Here is a 19343-nt window from a genome sequence, read left to right as displayed (position 1 = left end):
ACTCACTTTCTATGAAACTTTTAAAGACCTAAAATTAATGTTACAATTTTATGTTATAAATATTATAATCATATATTTTATTAAGCTAACAAATCACGCTAACCCTAATATATTTGGCACTCCGCCGCCATCGCTCTCCTAGCGATTCCCTTCCCTCTCCTCTCCACTTCTCAATACTGTTGTAGCAATTAGATTCTTCCATAAGAGCTAAATTAGCCACTATTGTCAATCATCAACAGCTACCGGCATTAGTTGCTGTCAAATCAGGTACTCAAATTCTTTCTCTTTTATCACTTTGCGTGTCCAAATCCCTATCTTCTTCTCTCTATGTCTATCATCGTATCTAACTCTTCCTCCTCGAACCTACTCTAATTCTAGGTATAGATAAATGAATACTAATATGTGTTTCCTGAAATCTTTTTTGCTAGATTATATATGATTTTAGCAACATATTGTTTTTTATCAAATTTTTCTGAACTTGCAATTCTATAACATCAAGTTTATCATTGAAATTTCAATTACTTCCAAAAATTGTTTTGGTTTAATCTTTAAATAGTTTTTTTTAAAAATATGTGAATAATGAACCTTATCGATCTAAATAGGGAGAAGAAAGAATTTTCTTCAACTTGCTCAAATCAAATCTCTTAGAAAATAATGATAAAAAATAGTATCATGAAAAACCTTTATTTTCTTTCATTAATTGAATAATAAAATCGATTATAATTTCTCTTATTTGTACTAGTAAGGTTCGGGACTCCTCATGCAGTTCAGATTCCTCTTCTAATTAAAAAAAAAAGTTTTTTTCTTAAAATAGTGACTAATAACAAAAAAAAAAAAAATCCTTCTAGAATTAGATCTGGAGTTCTACATCTACTTTACCTCATGTCGCTTCATCTAATTCTTCCTAGATTGGAGTCAAAATCATATAAATTAAAAAATCTTTAGTTTTACCAATTCATTTCAAGGCCTAAACTTTGTTGTACCATGTTAGTGAAGGAAGACTAATCTTTTAAGGGTGGTCATACCATATTGAATTAAAGTTACCAATTTGAAAAATATCCCTATATTTGGATGTCATACTAGAAATTTATGACCTTTTATAGTTTTGATAGGAAAGCAAACTTTAAATATAGTAAAACTTACTCTTGAACCTTGTCCAAACCTATCTAAAGTGGCCAAACTGATCCTTTACATCTTTTACTCGCATAGCTTGAGGTACTTCTAATATATCAACCTAATGATATCCAAAGAATAGAAGAAAAAATCTAATGGTAGACATCAATGTACCTAAAATCTTCTGGTATTACAAATTTGAACCTAAGAAATAAAAATTTTGATTATATAAAAATATTAAACAAAGAACAAAATATGCAGCAACATGCCCAATTTTGTAATGGTTGATCATCAAGTAAATTATTGTAACCATTTTAATTTTTCGGCTTTGACATATTTTTGATTAAACTTTTTTTCTAAGTTATTCACTCTTATATTCACAAAACTTAGCGATTCATTGATTGAAATATTTGAATGTCAATTAAATTTGTTTCACTCATAGTTTAAAGTATTGAAATTTAACTCTATATGTTCATTCAAAAAAATCTTCAAAAAAACTTGACCAGGCATAATTTCCATAGAGCTAAGATGAATTGATGATAAATCTATATTACTTAACAAAAATATATATACATTTAATTTTATAAGTTTCAACTAAAATAAGCATATCCTCTCTATTTTTTAAGGACATGGATTCTTTTTGAATAATGTAATTCTTAAAAAATCTATATAAACTTCATTCTACTTGCATAACTGCATGTCATTTTCTTATTATATGATGCTTTCATAATATTCATAATAAATAAATATATTGTATTTCAATTATTTCAAGAGCTTGTACAAGTATCTTTTTCTATCCATTCTCATTTAAGTATATATTGCAATTTTTGAATATTCTTCATATGAATCATTCTTGCGGTATTTCCTAAGTTATTCTTTCAGGATCTTTTAGCTCGCAATAAAGCTAGTGTGTTTATTTCTAGTACTCATCATTTTGTCTCAAGATGCTCTATTTCTTCTTTTCAGCATATTAAAGATCCCTTAAAAATTTAATTTATCACCATATAATTATTTTCGAACATTATCTTTTTCTTTTTGGTTTTACCAACATTGGCTAGCCTTATTTCATCTATTTGGATTGATCATACAAATTCTCCTTCATGACTTAGTTCTATTCCTATTTTTTATTTTAACTAATTAAATTAAATTTTTATTTGTAAGAGATATGTTTCCTTATCTATAAGAATTGATCGTATATAGTTTACTTCAAGTAATTGATGAACTTCAAGTAATTGATGAATAATTTGGAATGGAAACCTGTTCTAGATATTTTCATTATTTGTATATATATACATTCATATGGGCATTAAAACTAAGCTATATGTTGTTATGAAAGATTTTCTTTATTTGTTCTCATACCTTTTTATGATTTGTCCATAATATTACTAAAATAGAATAATTTATGTATGCAACAAATGGATTTGTAAATTAAAATATTAAGTACAAATGAGGAAATATTAATGACTGAATTGTTGTATTCATTTTTATTTATATATTTCTAGCAATTTCTAATTTTATTTTTAATTTATGTTTTATATAAATAGTTTTTGAGGTGATATAAAATATAGAATATGCTTTGGATACAATGTTATATTTCTTGCTAAAGATAAGTATCATCATTTTTGTCATGTAACTTGTCATTGTTTCAATCTATTTTAAATCTTTAAAGAATATCAATAAACGGTATATGACTAAAAAGCAATCACATATATATGTTATATCACCACCACTTAATTTAGCATTTTGGATATTACATATGTCTATAAACCATATTAGTTGAATGTAATTGTGATCAACCAAGTCTATTTTTTTATTAGTTAATATTAGTCACTTTGCAATTATATTTACTAATATTGATAGAATTCCATTTTTATTGAGTATTATCAAAAAAAAATACATAATTTAAAGCAATTTTTTTAATTACTTTGCTAAATTGAACCTTGACTCTATTATAGTTATTCATATTTTTGCTAATCATATCTAATCCATAAGGAGAAAAACGTAATCTAGATTTAGGATTTATTTTGATAATCAACATAAAGTTGGAACTGATCTTTATAAAAGGTGATGCCAAAAAGCATTTAATAAACTATTTTCCTTATACCTTGGACAAGTTTACAAAAACTTGTAACCAGTAATATGCTAAAAATAGAAGCATGCAAACTCCTATTCATATTAATTCAAAAATCCTATTCTTATTAATTTAGTCCAAGTACTAGTTTAGAGATATTATTCTCACAATGAAATAACTAGGATTGTATGAGGTATAATATCTTAAGTAGTCTATTTTTTATACTATAATCTTTCAATGCTCAAGCTCAATTATGACTCACTCTTTCTAATCATATTTTAAATATATTATTTTTTTACTATATGAAACAAACATTGATTTTAAGTTATAAACTAAACTTTTATTTAAGTCATCTCTTTTAGGTAATGATATCTTACACTTGCTTAATAAGCTTGTTATCGGATATTACTTGCTAGATTATGAGAAGAAAAAAAAAGATACATAAGTAGATTTGTTTATTTTCCTTTATTGGTTCACTATTTAAAATAAAACTTGACACATTAATAATTTAAAAATAAATCTTGTTTTTATATCTATTTTATGCTCTTGATATTTTTTTCATTAGTTTTTGGAGATCATGATATGACATATTAATATTAGAAATATTTTTAGGCCCAAAACCAGTGGTGCATGTCGAGAACTTTTTAAAATATTTGAATATTTGAAATACTTCTATAATCCTCATTAATAACTTAAATATATTTAATTTATACATATTTTAAATAATTAATATTATTTACTATTTTAGATATTTTCTAAACAAATACTTGTGTAATCTCATATTTCTAAAGAAAAATCTCAAATTATTTATGAAAGTATTGATTAAAAGTTACAGTATTTTAAGCACTTATTTCAGACTGATGGATAACTTTATCATATGCATCAATTTTATATTGTAATTAATCTTCATAGTTAAGTACTTCTACTTAAATAATAAGCTTACATTTCTTTTCAAAACAAATTACTTCACCTTTTATAATAAAGAGATGTATTGTGTTATTTATCTATATTAGAGCATGAAGAAGTTATATAGTATCAAAAGTTTTTAGATGATGTGAAGTTATATACTAGCTTCTTGTTGATAATTATTGGTATTCTAATTTAAATAAGTAGTTTCTATTATTCTTAAAATTTTTACTCTATGTACATCATTTCAAAGAGTTAGCTTTGTATGGTAGAATATCATTTACTCTTTTATGCTTGACAAAATTAAAAATTTTATCAATATTGGCCTCTTCTAGTTGCCTTTAATGCTTTGACTAGAATAAATCAAATTTTAGTGTAGCTATCCCAATTACGCCTTCAAGTTGTTCCCGAGTTTTTTTGTTCTCAAACAATGAATCTTTAAAATGAATCCTACTCGAAGTTAGAAAGTGTATTGGAATGCTCCTACTCCTTTAGGTACTTGGGAGACATTTATCACGTACTAATTTATTCATTGCATTCTAATATTTTTTACTAAGTGTTGGAAATTGCACTGCTATTATAATGATTAGAGAGAACAAATAAGAAATGAAAGTTTACTTTCTAAGGAAATTTATGATATTTAGTGAAGAATATGATAAGTTAGATCTTTTCACTATTAGATAAGGAAACATTATTCTCTTCATCAAATTATTGATCCATCATATTATTTTGAAATTGTTGGTTTATTAGGCAATAATCCCCTAAATAAAGCATTATTGCTAATTAATATATAGATTGACAATATTTAAAAACAAAAAGAGGAGGGAAATGAAAAAATAGTAACACTAGTGTAAATATGAGCAAGCCAAATCCTAGCCAAAAGCTAGTATAAAAAAATTTAATATACTTTAGAAATGTTTCTGTGCAGAGGCAAGTATATCAGTGTGGTATGATAAAGTTAAGTTGACATAATAGATGGTTTAAGATTAGAGATTATTGTAAAATTTTCAAAAATATCTCATAAGTTACTAAAGGAGTAGACACAATTCAAACACGATTTCAAAATTTAAGTAGGACTCATTTTAGAGAATAATTATTCATGGACAAAACGAGTTTGGAGAAACTTAGAGACTCAAGTGTGCTGACTAGCAAAAGTAGTGCAAATATGAGTATTTTCAAATCATAACAAACATGCAGCTTGAAAAGCTATAATGTATTTTATAGTTGTTTTTATAAAAGGGCAGGTATCTTAGAATGGTATGATAAAGTAAATCTTATCTAATAGGATTAGAGAGTGGAAGTATTTTTTTATTCCATGGTTTCTCTATGTCAGCCCTACATTTCCTCCTTTACATAAATATAGGAGAGATTGGAAATTAGGGTTTCTAGTGCACCCCCTACTTGGCCACTGGAGACTCAGATATTTTACTCCTAAGAGGGAATACAATTTTCAATGGAGTAAGGTGAGAAATAGGAAGAGCAGCCTAACATGGGTGGCCACCTACTACTTGGACACAGTCGAAGTAGGTTATATCAGAGGCCCGATAAAATCTTTCGCAACCATACCTAGCCAAAACCTATTTTAGTTTATTCTCAAACAAATCTAGACCTTACTTGATCCAATTTGGGATTATTTTGATGAGAGAATAATTAATCAGAATCATATTTCAATTAATCTTAAGATAAATGGCACATGCTAAATATGTTGTTGAGTAGGTCAAATTAGGTTCTTGCTCACTGATAACCTCTCCTATAGGTCCGATATGAGGATATAGGGCCCAAATCATATTATCAGACCCCTAGTATGTTAGCATGAAGCTAGTTGATCTTCCTATTCTTGCACAATCTTTATGTTGTAATTCAACCCTCTATCATTTCAGTATCCTCATTTGACTATTAAGATCTAATGCACTTGAAAACCCTTAGTCATACTAGGTCATGGCCAATTAGAAGATTGAATCATATCATACTCTTTATATATATATATATAATTAGTTTACATGAAACCTTAAAACTAATCAATTATTTATTATAGTATCTTTGTCAAAACAATTTACTCTTTGTAAGAACATAAGCAACTACCTAGGTCCCATGTCGTCCATATTTGTTCATGTTTTTATTCTAATTGGGACACTATCTGGAGTATCATTGTCAATACAAGGCTTTTGCTTCAAAATTTTTAGTATCTAGAAAACAACAAGGTATCTTACCCTGTAGGCTAAGTGGCCCCTTCTAAGTTGCAAAACATAGTTCTGTATCTTAACCCTTGACAATGATTTTCAAGGTGGATTGCCTATTTTGACTGTTTAATATGATAATACATGAAGAAGGAATACCTAAGTGCAATACCTAACATTACCTATAGCTGCAAACATATTTAAGTGCTTAGAATTATCCAATCCTTCTTGTGATAAACACTCTTAACCACTTAATAATTCCTCTAGAGTAATTACGAACTCTTTTATGGCTCTAAGGTAGATGTGTGAGACATACCCTATACTTTTTAAGGGATCATGTAAAGAAAAAAAATCTATGAATTATTCCAAATGATGTATACCCTTACACTCAAAGGCATTTACATGCATTTTCTGAATCCATCCAATCTACATGGTTGTGAAGATATTTCCCTTGAGGGGTGTAGTTAGTGGATTTGCCACATTCCTATTTGAAGCAATTGGTAAGACCTGCACCTCCTTTCCCTTAGAGATGTCTCTAATTATGTGGTATTTGCATTCTATGTGCTTTATCTTATGGTGAGACCTTAGGTCAACACTTTGAGCTAAGTTCAACTATGGCAAATGATTGACCAATTTCCAATATTTCTTCCCTTGGTTGCTAGAGTATCATGATACTGGCATAATACTATAGCAAATATCTAGTTGTGTACACAATATGACATACATTAGACTTTGTCAAAGCATAAGGAGTCCTTTCTGTTAGCTGGATCTTTTTTTATGTCGTGGATCTAATACCATCTGAAAGATCAAACGCTAAGCTAGAAGAGTAATGGAGTAGGTTTTGGTAGCTCTAAATTTGACGAGAATCTTATTTGTGTAACAGACTAAGCTGATTCCAATCAATATTTTGCCTATTCTTAGAATTTAATTCTTAGAATATAACTAGCTTCTTGATCTATTAGGGAGAAGAAGGAATTATCTCAACTTGCTCAACTTGAATCTCTCAAAAAAAAAAAAATTAGAAAAGGTAGAAAATTGGTGAAAGTAGGATTTAGGCCTCCTTTTCTTTCATTGATTATTAATTTAAAAACTTAGGTACATAGCCCTATTTATAATAATAGTAAGGTCCATTTTTGCAAAATTTGAGTCAGATTTTTCTCCTAGTTCAAGTAGGACTAGCTTTCCAAAAATAAATATACAAGTAGAAATAAAAATAAAAAAAATAAAAATTCTACAAGAGGTAGATATTGACTCATACATTAAATTTGTCTTTTTTTACTCTATCTAATTTTTCACAGATTGGAAGATATGCCTGATAAAAATAGTTCTAAAAAAAAATATATTTTGATCGGCTTGTTTCAGGATCCAAAAAGTTACCCAATTGGAACTGTGTTGTAGAACTCAACGAGTTATTTGATTGGAAAAAATGATCATCTTAATTCGGCATCTTATGACCAAATTATGTCTTCAAAAGTTTGGCACACGATTCAGCTTTCTGATGTAGTAGATCTTACTTTTAGACCCTGTCCATCTCATTGTAGTAGTCAAAGTGATCTACATCAAGTTTGATGATTTTTTTAGATTAGGGCTCTTCTATTTTGGACTTATTTGGTTCATTGGAAAAGGAGGAGAAGTGTGGTCAACAAAAAAATAAAAAAATTGGCTTATGTTTGGTTAGAAATTTCAAAATAGAGAGATGGAAAAAGTAGCTTTCTCATGGAAATAACCTTTCGACATTTTATAGAAAATCAAAACTTAAGTAGGACATGAAAAAGCCACTTTTGCATGGGCTGGGAATTATGGTTATTTTTATTTTTTTCAAAAATACCCTTAAGCCATCATATTAAAATGGATCAAACTTGGTCTTTTCAAATAGTTTGGAATGTGTGTGCAGCTACATCACATGCCTAACTCTGTTTCAAACCTAGAATATTCTATTGCCAATGATTATTCTAAAAATAATTATTATGATGTTACGAGAAGGAATGACTATGAATGCATTGACAATAATCTATCTTCTGATTCAAGCATTCCTACTTTGCAAATTAGGTTGGGCAATGAAGCTTCTAGTAGAGGCATCTATGTCTCAACATTCTCCTTTTGTTGATACTACTGATGTTGGTGTTCCAAATAGTATAACTAAGAATATTATATCTAATTCTAAGGGTATAACAGATATTTTATATAACTTCTCTAGAAAAATAGATGCTCAACCAAACATAAGTTACTCTGCAAAGTGAGCTTTCTATGCTACTTTTCTATGGTCAACCAAACATATAAAAATCACTTTCTAATATATCATATACCCAGCCATCGGCTTTCTAAAAAATACATTTCAGTGAGTTAAAATTTCTTTCATGAACTAAATGAGTCCTTAGGAGATTTTGCTCTTACTAAATCAAAATTGAAGATGAAAAAAAGCATGCTATCCCATCTCATGGTTAAACTACTTGGCTTTGCTTGAGGATGGTTCCTACCCCACTTCCCCATCCAAACTTTATGGTAGGGATGCTTGTTGCCTACCATAGTGATGGCGACTTTCTCTTGATCTCAATCGATCAATTGTTGGAACCAAGGGACGAGAGCCTAGCCTCTCATGAGTGACATCTGCTTCTTGTGTGACCATCAGAAACTTATTGCAGACATTAACAAGCCACTTTGCTTGGGCAGTGGTTGTAACGTCTACATTTTCTTGTATTCTGAAGGCATTGATTATGAACTCCTTTCCGTCCTTTGCGAGATGATACTTCCTCTACCACTTGTAAAAGATTGCATCTTGATCCCAAAAGTTTGGGCTCCCAAGTGTCATTTGGTCAATATCTAAAGAAACTACTTCGCATGTTGTCTCGACAATATACCCCCTAGTAGTTGCAAATTTGAAGGCACACTGCTTGATGATCTTCAACTTGACATCTTTTTGAATCCAATTGAAGAGGCGGGGATGTGGATGAGACTTGGTTTGCAACCTTAGCTTCTAAACCATGCTTTTAGGGATGAGGTTCTTTTAACTTCCAAAATCTATAGTAACCCTAATGATGCTCTATTTCATCTGGATCTTCAAGTGGAAGAACTCCACATATATCTCTGGGTTTAACTCAGTTGTTGTATCAGATTTTTTCGACATCAGGCTCAATTTTGAATCTTCTTACTCAAGCTCGGGCAGATCCTCAACCTCCATAATATTAAGAATTTTCTTTTCTTTTTTCTTAGAATCCTTATCCTTCGACTTATTGCTCTTCAACTGCAATTCGAGGTGGAGCTTCCAACACTTCTCTTTGGTGTGTCTAATGATCCTATAGTGGTCACAATTACTCCTTGAGTTGTTTTGACCTGCTTCTTTCCCTACTCCTCTTTCTGGCTTGGTTTTCTGCCATATTTCTTAAAGTAATTGCTCTTCTTTACTTCTCTAGGCCGAATCTTCTCCTCAATCCCCATGGCTTTTACATTAGCTTCACCGATGTCTTTAATTTTGAACAACTTCAGCTCCCTCTCGATGCTCTCGTGGAGACCACCATTATATTTCATAAAGATCGTATGATCCTTGATGGAGATCTTGAGTGAGATAGCTTACTTGTGGAACTCGGTGGTATAGTTCTAGATGGATTGATTATACTTCTGCTGTAGGTATTGCCACTTGATCCATTGATCATTCTCATAGCAGATTAGATAGAATTACTTCTTGAACAGGCTCTTAAATTTACTTCTTGTTAGATTAGAAATATTATTATTCCTCATGTATAAATTTCATGAGATAAGGATGTGCTTGGAAAGCTCTAGATAGACAAAAACTATCTTGTGGATATTAGAGTATCCACAGATAGTGAAGTAGGTTTCTAATTGGTCTAGTTAGTTATCCAGCTTTTTTACATTGACAGCTCATCGTATACAGTGATCTTAATGTGAGCTTCGAATTTGAAAGGTTGAAAAGGATGATTTGGAGTGCCGGCAGTTGCTTATCCTCCTTACTAAAGGATAGATCCTCGTCTCCGGATATCAGAGAACAACTTTGCTGTAGAAGTTGTTAGTGCTTACGTTGAAGGTATCACTAATCAAGATATGATATAGTGAGTTAGGCAATCTTCTTCTCTAGTTGTATGAGACATTCTTTTATCTCATCATCTATCAAGATAAAACTAATAGTTATATTCATCTTTATGATTCAATATACTTCAAGCATGAATAGCCCTTCTTTCATCTACTTGTACCGCTTGTGCGTTTAAACTATAAACTAAAGCCTCTACACAGATGTAGAGGACCGAGGCTCTGATACTAACTTAATCCAATCTTGGAAAAGAAAAAATTCCTTCAATTTGTTCAACTCAAAACTTTCAAAAGAAATTTAGAAAAGGTAGATTATTGAAAAAAGTAGAGTTCATGTCCTATTTTCTTTTGTTGATTATTGATTCAAGAACTGAGGTATATAGCCCATAATTATAATAATAGTAAGGTCTGTTCTTGCACAATTCGAGTAGAATTTTTCTCGTAGTTTGAATAGAATTAGCTTTCCAAAAATAAATAGGACTAGTAAAAATTAATATAAAATAATAAAAATTCTATAAGAGATAAATCTTGACTCTTACATCAACTTTGTCTTTTGTCACTCTATCTAATTCTTCACAGATTGTAAGATATATCCGATCAAAATTTTTTCTAAAAATAAAAAAATGGTTTCACTAATCCATTTCAAAACCCAAATGATGAAATTTTGGCCCGTTTCAACCTTCTAGGGATTGGCACTACATCATAGATCTCGAAGAATTAGTCGATTTGAAAAAAAAATCATGTTAATCAGGCATCATAAAACCAAGTAATAGCATTTGAAAGTTTGGCGCTTGATTTAGCATTCTGATATGGTGGATCCTGCTCATGGACCCTGTTCAGCCTTACTCATAGTGGCCAAAGTGATCTACGTCAAGTATGGTGATATTTCTAGATCACTTCTCCTAGAGCTTTTATGGAGTATTAGTGAGATAAGCACAACTTGATTGTAAATATTATGGTTGTACTAATCTCCAAAAGTAGAATGTCACCCACAAGGAGAACAATGAAAATAATATTAAACCCCTCAACCTTCCTGTATACATAGGACTCCTCTAGGTTTCCTTTGATCACTTGTTTAAATATTTAATAAATTTAGACCTTTATTTATCCAACTAGGGATTGTCTAATGAGAGAATAATTAATATGGAGATAGATGACACATGTTATACATGTAGCCAGGGCATGTGAAATTAGGCTCCCACTTATCAATTACCTACCCCTACAAGTCTACTATTGTTATATGGGGCCGACATTGTCTGGTATGGGGATATGGAGCCCATATCCCATTACCAAATCTCTGTTGAACCAATTAGTCTCTCTATGCCTGTAGAAGCTTTATTTGTATTTTATTTCCCATCATTCTAATGTCCTCGTATGATAATCAAGATGTAGTACATTGACAAAACCCTTAGTCATACAAAGTCACAACTAACTAGAACCCTGGATCATGTCAAACTCCTTTTGATAAGATTAGTTCTTGCGATACCTATTGAAAATGATTATTTGTTAAATCTTCGCATTTACATCACATTCTAACTGGTTCATGAGGAAGCCTAAAGGTCAATAAGATAATGACCACTTGATATTGTTAGAGACCGGATAATTATGAGCAACTAGTCCTGGTAATAAGAAGTAGGCTAAGAGGGTCAATTTTGATTCGACAAAGTAGGTGTGGAAGCCACTAACTAGGGCAAAGGTGCAGACCAGCTAAAATATTGACACATAATCAAACCTAAGGGTCAAACAATAATAGTAGGTTGTTCAAGTCCCCACTATGTGCCACACAAGATAGGCTGAGATATGATTAAAAAAATTATTAGTTGAACTAGGTTAAGTGATTGCTTAAGGCTCAAGCAGAGTTTTGGAGGTAGTAGGTGTAGGCCGATTATAAGTGCGGCCTATTAGAAAGGGTAAGTAGTGATTTAAGAAACTGATCATGCCTTATGTTCAAGAATGAAGCCTCGGAAGTGAGATGAGAGGTAGAAGCAATTGCTAAAAGATCGAGTGTGAAAAGTAGAGATGTGGATAAAACCAACTACGACAACTGTCAAAAGAGAGTGGATGGAGTAGCAGTTGCCAGTAAGAATAGGTGTTGGTACTAGAAGAAGACAACTGTCTAGTAGTTAAGGAGAATATTTATAAGTGTGAAATTGTAGTCCTAAGAAAGGCAAGCAATCACCAATTGAATCAATTACAAGTTCCATTTATTATTTTATCTGTCAATTTATCCTTACTATTTTTATTCCTATTTCGTAGTATATAGTTTGCAGGTCTTAGTCACCCCTTCCTTTCCTGAAAAGGTGGTATCGTAGTAGTGAAAATCTTCAAGGATCAAGATAGTATAACCTATTGCCATCTATCCCTTTTTTAGTTCGGAACATTGGTGGCATGCTCGTGCATCTGTCCAACCAAGTCCCTTGATCTATTCTCCTTCTTATCCCATCTTGAGGAGAAGAGAGAAAAAAATGCCAATACTTTGCCAAAATTTATTTTTTTCAAAAGAATATAAGCAACTACTTGAGCCCCTGGTTTTCCATGTTTGATCATGTCTTTATTCTACATGATGATGGATTCTATATTGAACATATAGACTCTGCCTTATGTCCAAATCCAGTAAATTACCATGCTCTCTATTAAGGACATAGTCCAAAAATATTATTGTTGATACTTAGATTTACTTGTAAATTTTTTGATATCTAGAATTTAGTAAAGATGTCCTTTCCTTTGGATCAAGGGTTTATTTCAATATTTGCAACCTAGTTCACACCTTAACTCTTGACGATTATTTTCGAGATAGATTGCCAGTGTTGATCATTCAATATGATAGCACATTTAAGTGTTAATGTGTGGTCAACACCTCTATGGAGAAAGAACCTCAGGTAGTCATCATATATCTCGGTAGATGAGATGCCCAATCACACCCACAGCTGTGAACTTATTTTGAGTATTTAGGATTTAGGAATATCATATTTTCTCCATATTAAGTAATTGTTGCCACTTGGATACATTCCTTGGAGCACTCATGGACTTTTTTCTAGCTTTAAGGCCAATATGTGTCACATAACCTATACTATTTAGGTGATCATGTAAAGGAAATATCCGTAGATTATTTCTAATGTTGTTTGTAATTACATTCAAATAGCTTTTAAGTCATACCCTACTCTAAGACATGGCACTCTACTAAACAAGTACTAATAGGTGAAATTTTGAAGAAAAGTTATATTTAGACATATTGATCTTCTGGCTTCATTCTTCGCTATGTTGTCCAAACCTTTATATTTATATTTGACCAATACAAGACCTGCTTTACTGTGGTAAATAAAGTAGATTATGAGGTAAAACCAAATTAATCTATTTAAAGTAGAAAAATTATTTCCTTACTAAGCTCTGGTGTGAATCAATTATTTGAGTTAGAATACCATGATAATCATCAAAAGTCAAGAAAACTTTGTTTGAATTTACTGTCGGAGAAATGTAAAGTAAATGTTGGATGTAAATTTTTTTTTTTTTTGAAAAAGTTGAATAATACTTTCTTGTTTAAATTACAATCAAGAGATTAGTTTGATAACTCTTCAATATGTACTTTGTTTTTATTTTTCTTAAACAAGAAACATATCTCGAGGACCGACAATATAGTTTAAATACAAGTTTCGCTAGATTCTACATCGTTTTCTTAAACCTAATCAAGACTTGGTTTCAACATGAGGCAACATTCTTTCTCATCAACTGTACCCTTCAACCTCTATATATGCTTGGTCTTGCTTGATTTCAATTACCACTATAAAGCAGTCATCACTTTACTCCTACCCATCTGGCATCTATTCCCACATTCAGTTCCCTCATCCTTCTAACATTTGGCTTCCAAGTTTTGTCCTGTCTCTCCTTACTTGCTAAATATTTCCTAACGGATGACAAGGAGAAAGGCAAAAAAGAAGAAAAGGTAAAGAAACAAGAGGATGGAGAACAAGAACAATGACGTGACAGAGAGACAAGTAGGGCTAGAAATGGAAGGACAGAGGATAATGATGGAGAACATGCAAGTTAACAGTTATCCTGTTGCATTTGCTACTCAAGAACAAGTTGTCAAGGATCGTGCAATCTTTATAGAAACACTCAAACAATTCCATGCAGCCATGGGAATGCGATTCTCGTATGTATTTCTTATCTTCGATTTAAATGTGTCTTTAAAGATTATCTATTTGTAGTAGCATAGATGGCATACATTTTTTTCTTTATTTTTGTCTGACTGATTGCTTTGGATTAAGGATTCCTATCTTAGGAGGCAAATTTCTTGATTTGCATCTCCTTTATGTACAAGTTACACAAAGTGGAGGAATTGAAAAGGTGATTCTGCTTTCCCCTCATTTTTCCTTAAATTTCATTGTACGTTAATGCATAACCGTGTAACTCATCTATTGGTTTTCATACATAACACACGATATTGGTTACCTATGCTAATAACACTAATAAGATCATTGTAGCACCTTATTCTCATTTGACACAATATAATGTTATTTATGTCCTTATTTATTTTGTTATCAATATGAACAGGTTGTTAAGGAGAAGGGGTGGAAGGATGTGATTGCTGCATTTGACTTTCCAAAGACTACAACTAGTGCAGCTTATGTGCTCAAGAAGTGCTACCTAGAAATTCTTTTCCACTATGAACAGGTGTACTTCTTTAGGAAACAAGGCCCCGTTTCTCATACTGGTGGGTTCATGGTTGTTAAATAATTCTTATCTTTTTTTTAAAAAAAATTATTTTATTGCAAGATATGCATTCAAATGTGAAATTAATTTGCAGAATACTTAGACGTAAAATTTGCAAAGACTAAGATCAATCGAACCAAATCTACCTCCAGCTCGGCAAAGACAACACGTAAGAGAAAAAGAAACCAGCCTGAGCAGAAAACTGAAGGTGATTTACTTTATTCCTTTATTCAATGTTTCATCCCTTTATTATTGTAGATCACCCAATCTATATTTGCTAGCTCATCAAAGCTCTCTCTCTCTCACACGCCCACATGCACACACACAGAGATATAGATCAGGCTAATTTTGCCTAGTTTTGTTTCTGTATCTTTGGCTTGGGTAGTAGTGAAGCATTAGATGGCCTATCCTTATGCTTTGACTCCTTTCCCCTCTCTCTGTGGCTAGGAAAAGATTTGGAAAACTAATAGTTACATCCAATTTCCAGCATTATTTTGATTCTACTAGGATATTTAGGCCAATATCTAGCTTGGGTCTAGAGTTTCAAAAAAGCATGCCTCATGCAGGTCTCATCATGGGCAAATCATGTTCAACAATGGCCCTACATAGGCCATGAACTATTTAGTTTTATAGATAGGTTTGAGAATGTTATCTCATAATGCTTTCTTAATTTAACCTCCTTTGTTCATGCATTTAAATTCTCAAAAAGAAAAATTATCCTTACAGAAACACCAAGCACATAAGCACTATTGAAGTAGCTCACCCTGATCACCTAGCTGTAGCACCACAACACAGCCTAGTTCCGAGAACTCTTAGTGGATCACTAAGTACAATTTGGAATTCTTTTTTTTTTGTTGATAATCCATTTGATGGTTAATGAAAATGTTATGAGTAATTTTTGCATTAAGTACATTGCATTGATCATAAAAATAACATTGCATTGGCCGAAGAGAGCGAGTGTTATTCCGATAATGGTATGAAATTTTTTTTAAAAGAATGATGTCTCTTACATGGTACAAGTAGTTCACCATTTCTACATTATGCTTCAGAAATCTTTCAAAATGAATATGATTGCTTCGCTGAATGCGAAATTATTGGTTATGCTAAACATTATTCCTAATTATTTAAGCACTAACATAGGCAATGGCTTTTCCAGAGATTTGCAACACTCCTATTAGTGGAGTAATAGATGGAGAATTTGAGCATGGTTACTTTGTCACTATGATGATGGGAGCACAAGCACTTCGTGGAGTAGTATATAGGGCCAAACAGTCCTTAGAAGCCTTACCCTCTACCATTGGAAATACAAGTAATGCTGGTGTCCCAGATGTTTCCCCTGCTCAACCTAGCCGCAGCAGAGCAGAGGATGGAAATCAGAGTGTGGAGGTAATGGAAGAGTAGACACCAGGGCTAAAAGCGGACACCGTTGTGGAATTGATTAAGATCTGAAGAAGAATTCCTAGACAGAACTTGGAGACTCTCTATTTAAATTTTCACTTAATGCACTGTGCATGGGTTGAGAACATGTTTGAAACATATTCCTGCAAAACATTAAACATGAAAAAGCTTTAGAAAGGTTTAACTTTTTGGGTCACAACACACAAATTCTACTTTATTCATCAACCAAAAGATTTTAAGGCAACAACTAGTTATGCAACTTTAAGGCATTTAGCTGAAAGTAAATGAGAAATAGATAAGAATTTAGTATAGTAGATAGATTGGTCCATGGATAGAACTTCTGTGCCACAGTTCTCCAGCTATTGAGAAAATGCCCGCAAATTCATTTGCTCATCTCATTTGTTGCAGAGAAATTTCATTTGAAGTGGGCCAAAACATCGCATTTTTTCTATGGCTTATAATCTTGCAAAAATTCTCCCAACTTGTCTTGGAGCTTTGAATCAGTCTAGATGTGACAGGTTCAATCTTCTATGGATGGTTGTCAAATTGATTATGTGATTAAAAATTTTCCTTAAAAGAAGATTATGTGATCATAAATGCTCCCTATATTCCAAATGATCAGATAATGGGGGATGGTCAGTGTGAATCATGCTGCATTTTGTCATAACTGATTGCATCAAATGACTTTCTCTTTCAAAGTAGGGCACGGAAAAGATGCTGATTGTATAGCATCTTGTTAAAGCGTATAATATCAAGTGATTATGAAATAGGGAACACTAAACTAGAGTGAAGATAGGTTGATATTAATGTTTAATTTGCCCTTATTGAATACCAAAAATGCAACACTAAACTATGGAGGAGTTTAGATTGATTTTTAAGAAATGAGTGAAATATTAATATGGGTATCAAGTTAGTATAAGAAACTTATGCAAAGTGATTCTTCTATGCAAATTAAAAAGTAAACAAAATAACTTAATTTGTCATCAAATTACTCTCAAGCAATTTGATATCATACATAATTTTTATTAGAAAGAATTATTACATTATACAATGATTATGTTTAAAATGTTCATGGATCATAAACTGTGTTTTTGCGTAGCTATATACAAGTATCGTCAGTCTCGTAATAAGAGATGGAGCTGCTTAAGTCTAGCACATGTTGCATAGAAAGTCTCTCCAATATATGATGGGCTACAATTGGCACTTCAAAAGTGTTCACTTTCGGAATGGGAACACAAGTTAATGACAAGGGTGCGGTAGATGAGCGAGGATGATACTGATGTTGGATTAGCCAGATATAGGATGGTAAGATCAAAAGGAGGATGTTGAAAGTAGCATGGTCCAGGTTCCTTGACCTTTAAGTATTTTTGTTACTGTCACACCACCCACTCGAAAAAAGATTGATAGGATAGGATAGGGGCATACCCCGGGCTACAGTTGAAGTGAACTACTCTTACTGCTACTCTTACAATAGATTAGAGTTCTTTTGATAATCTAAAAGCAAGAAAGATAAAGATAGATCAAAGATAAACTAGATTAAATGATGTGTCGAAAAGTTCCCTGCTTTAAAGTACATGCATCCATTTATTTATATACACAACAACAACTGTACAATAACTGTTGACTCTTGTAACTGTCCATGTTATCATGATCTTTAGTAGTTCTTGAAGTTCGCCTCTATGATTCCATTTATGGTATAATTGGAAACCAAATCATGATCCACATAAACCAACATCCCTCGGCCGTTATCATGGTTAACTTATCATGGTCAGCAATATGGCCGAAGCTTGTCCCTTTGACATGTGCCTCCATACTTAGTTGGATTGTTGTGGTCAAATCCTATTAAGTTTAGCAAGAATCATATGACTTTTATTTATTTCAATTCTCTTTAATCTTGTTCACATAGCACTTGCTCATGGTCGCCCGCTAAGTTGTTGAGATGGATTGCAAATAAAAAGTCATCCGACTAATATCTATCTCCATATCCATATCCATAAAAGAAAAATGGATATGAATTTGGATAGACAACTATCCGATTTGTATCCAAATATCTGATTCTATTTGTAACCTTATTTAATTTTATATAAAACTCATAAGCTTTTAATAAAAAAATATAACCATATTAATATGCTATTAATTTATTTTACCATTGATTTAGTAATATCTTTGATCCCGTGGCTACAAAGTTTAATTATTCATCTTATATCCGCATTTATATCAATACCTCTAGTATTCAATTTGTATTTGTATCTATTTGAAGCAAATATAGATATATAATTTTGCATCCAACTAATATCCATATTCGTATTGAATTGTAAAGCAAAACAAATATCACACCTCGAACCCAGAGCGTAATAGACCCCACATACCTGCATGGCGGACCATACAAGCATGCAAGGCTATAGATCATATCAAAGCAATAATGATTCTTGAAAATTAATTTAATTAAGATCTTATACAAATAATTGTTCCAAAGTGACATAAATTAACATATGCTAACCATTTATTCAAATCAAATAAAATATTCTAAGTAGTCTAAATGGTCTAACTAGAGCTCCAATCACTGAGAATATCTTCATAAGATTTGGCGCACTCCTCCAAGTCCCGAGAAATCATGATTCTGAATTTAAAAGATAGAAAAAGAAGAAATAATGAGCCACACTAGCCTAGTAAGCAACATAATATAACAAAGTGGGGTCTAAGTATGCCAAATAAATAGATAATAGCAAGATACTAACTAGAAATAAATTAATTTTTGAATAATACATATATGTCTTTTTAAATTTATTATTATTTTTATAAACTGATACTAGAAACCCAATATCAAGCTATGGCCACGTAACTTAATGGCATGGGTTAGATACAGAATACACAAAGTGTCAAATACTACTATTCTAATCACTAGTGGTATGGTATCCAAATAGCAC

The 19343-nt window shown here is 31.7% G+C and overlaps 1 protein-coding gene across 1 annotated transcript; it reads left to right on the top strand.

Moving 5' to 3' along the window:
• Positions 1-14264: 14264 nt before the first annotated feature.
• LOC103708729 (high mobility group B protein 9-like) lies at positions 14265-16556 on the top strand. Its single transcript, XM_088717279.2, has 5 exons — positions 14265-14458; positions 14514-14652; positions 14860-15019; positions 15113-15226; positions 16175-16556. The coding sequence occupies exons 1-5, from the start codon at positions 14265-14267 to the stop codon at positions 16417-16419; spliced, it is 852 nt and encodes a 283-aa protein (XP_088573405.2). The 3' UTR covers positions 16420-16556.
• The last annotated feature ends 2787 nt before the right edge of the window (positions 16557-19343 follow it).

The sequence above is a fragment of the Phoenix dactylifera genome, chromosome 3 (assembly GCF_051530095.1).
Source record: "Phoenix dactylifera cultivar Ajwa chromosome 3, Ajwa_hap1_PhDact_Kaust_v1.1, whole genome shotgun sequence".
Lineage (NCBI taxonomy): Eukaryota > Viridiplantae > Streptophyta > Magnoliopsida > Arecales > Arecaceae > Phoenix > Phoenix dactylifera.
Note: the sequence above shows the minus strand (reverse complement) of the source record. Positions and strands in the feature narration are given on the sequence as shown.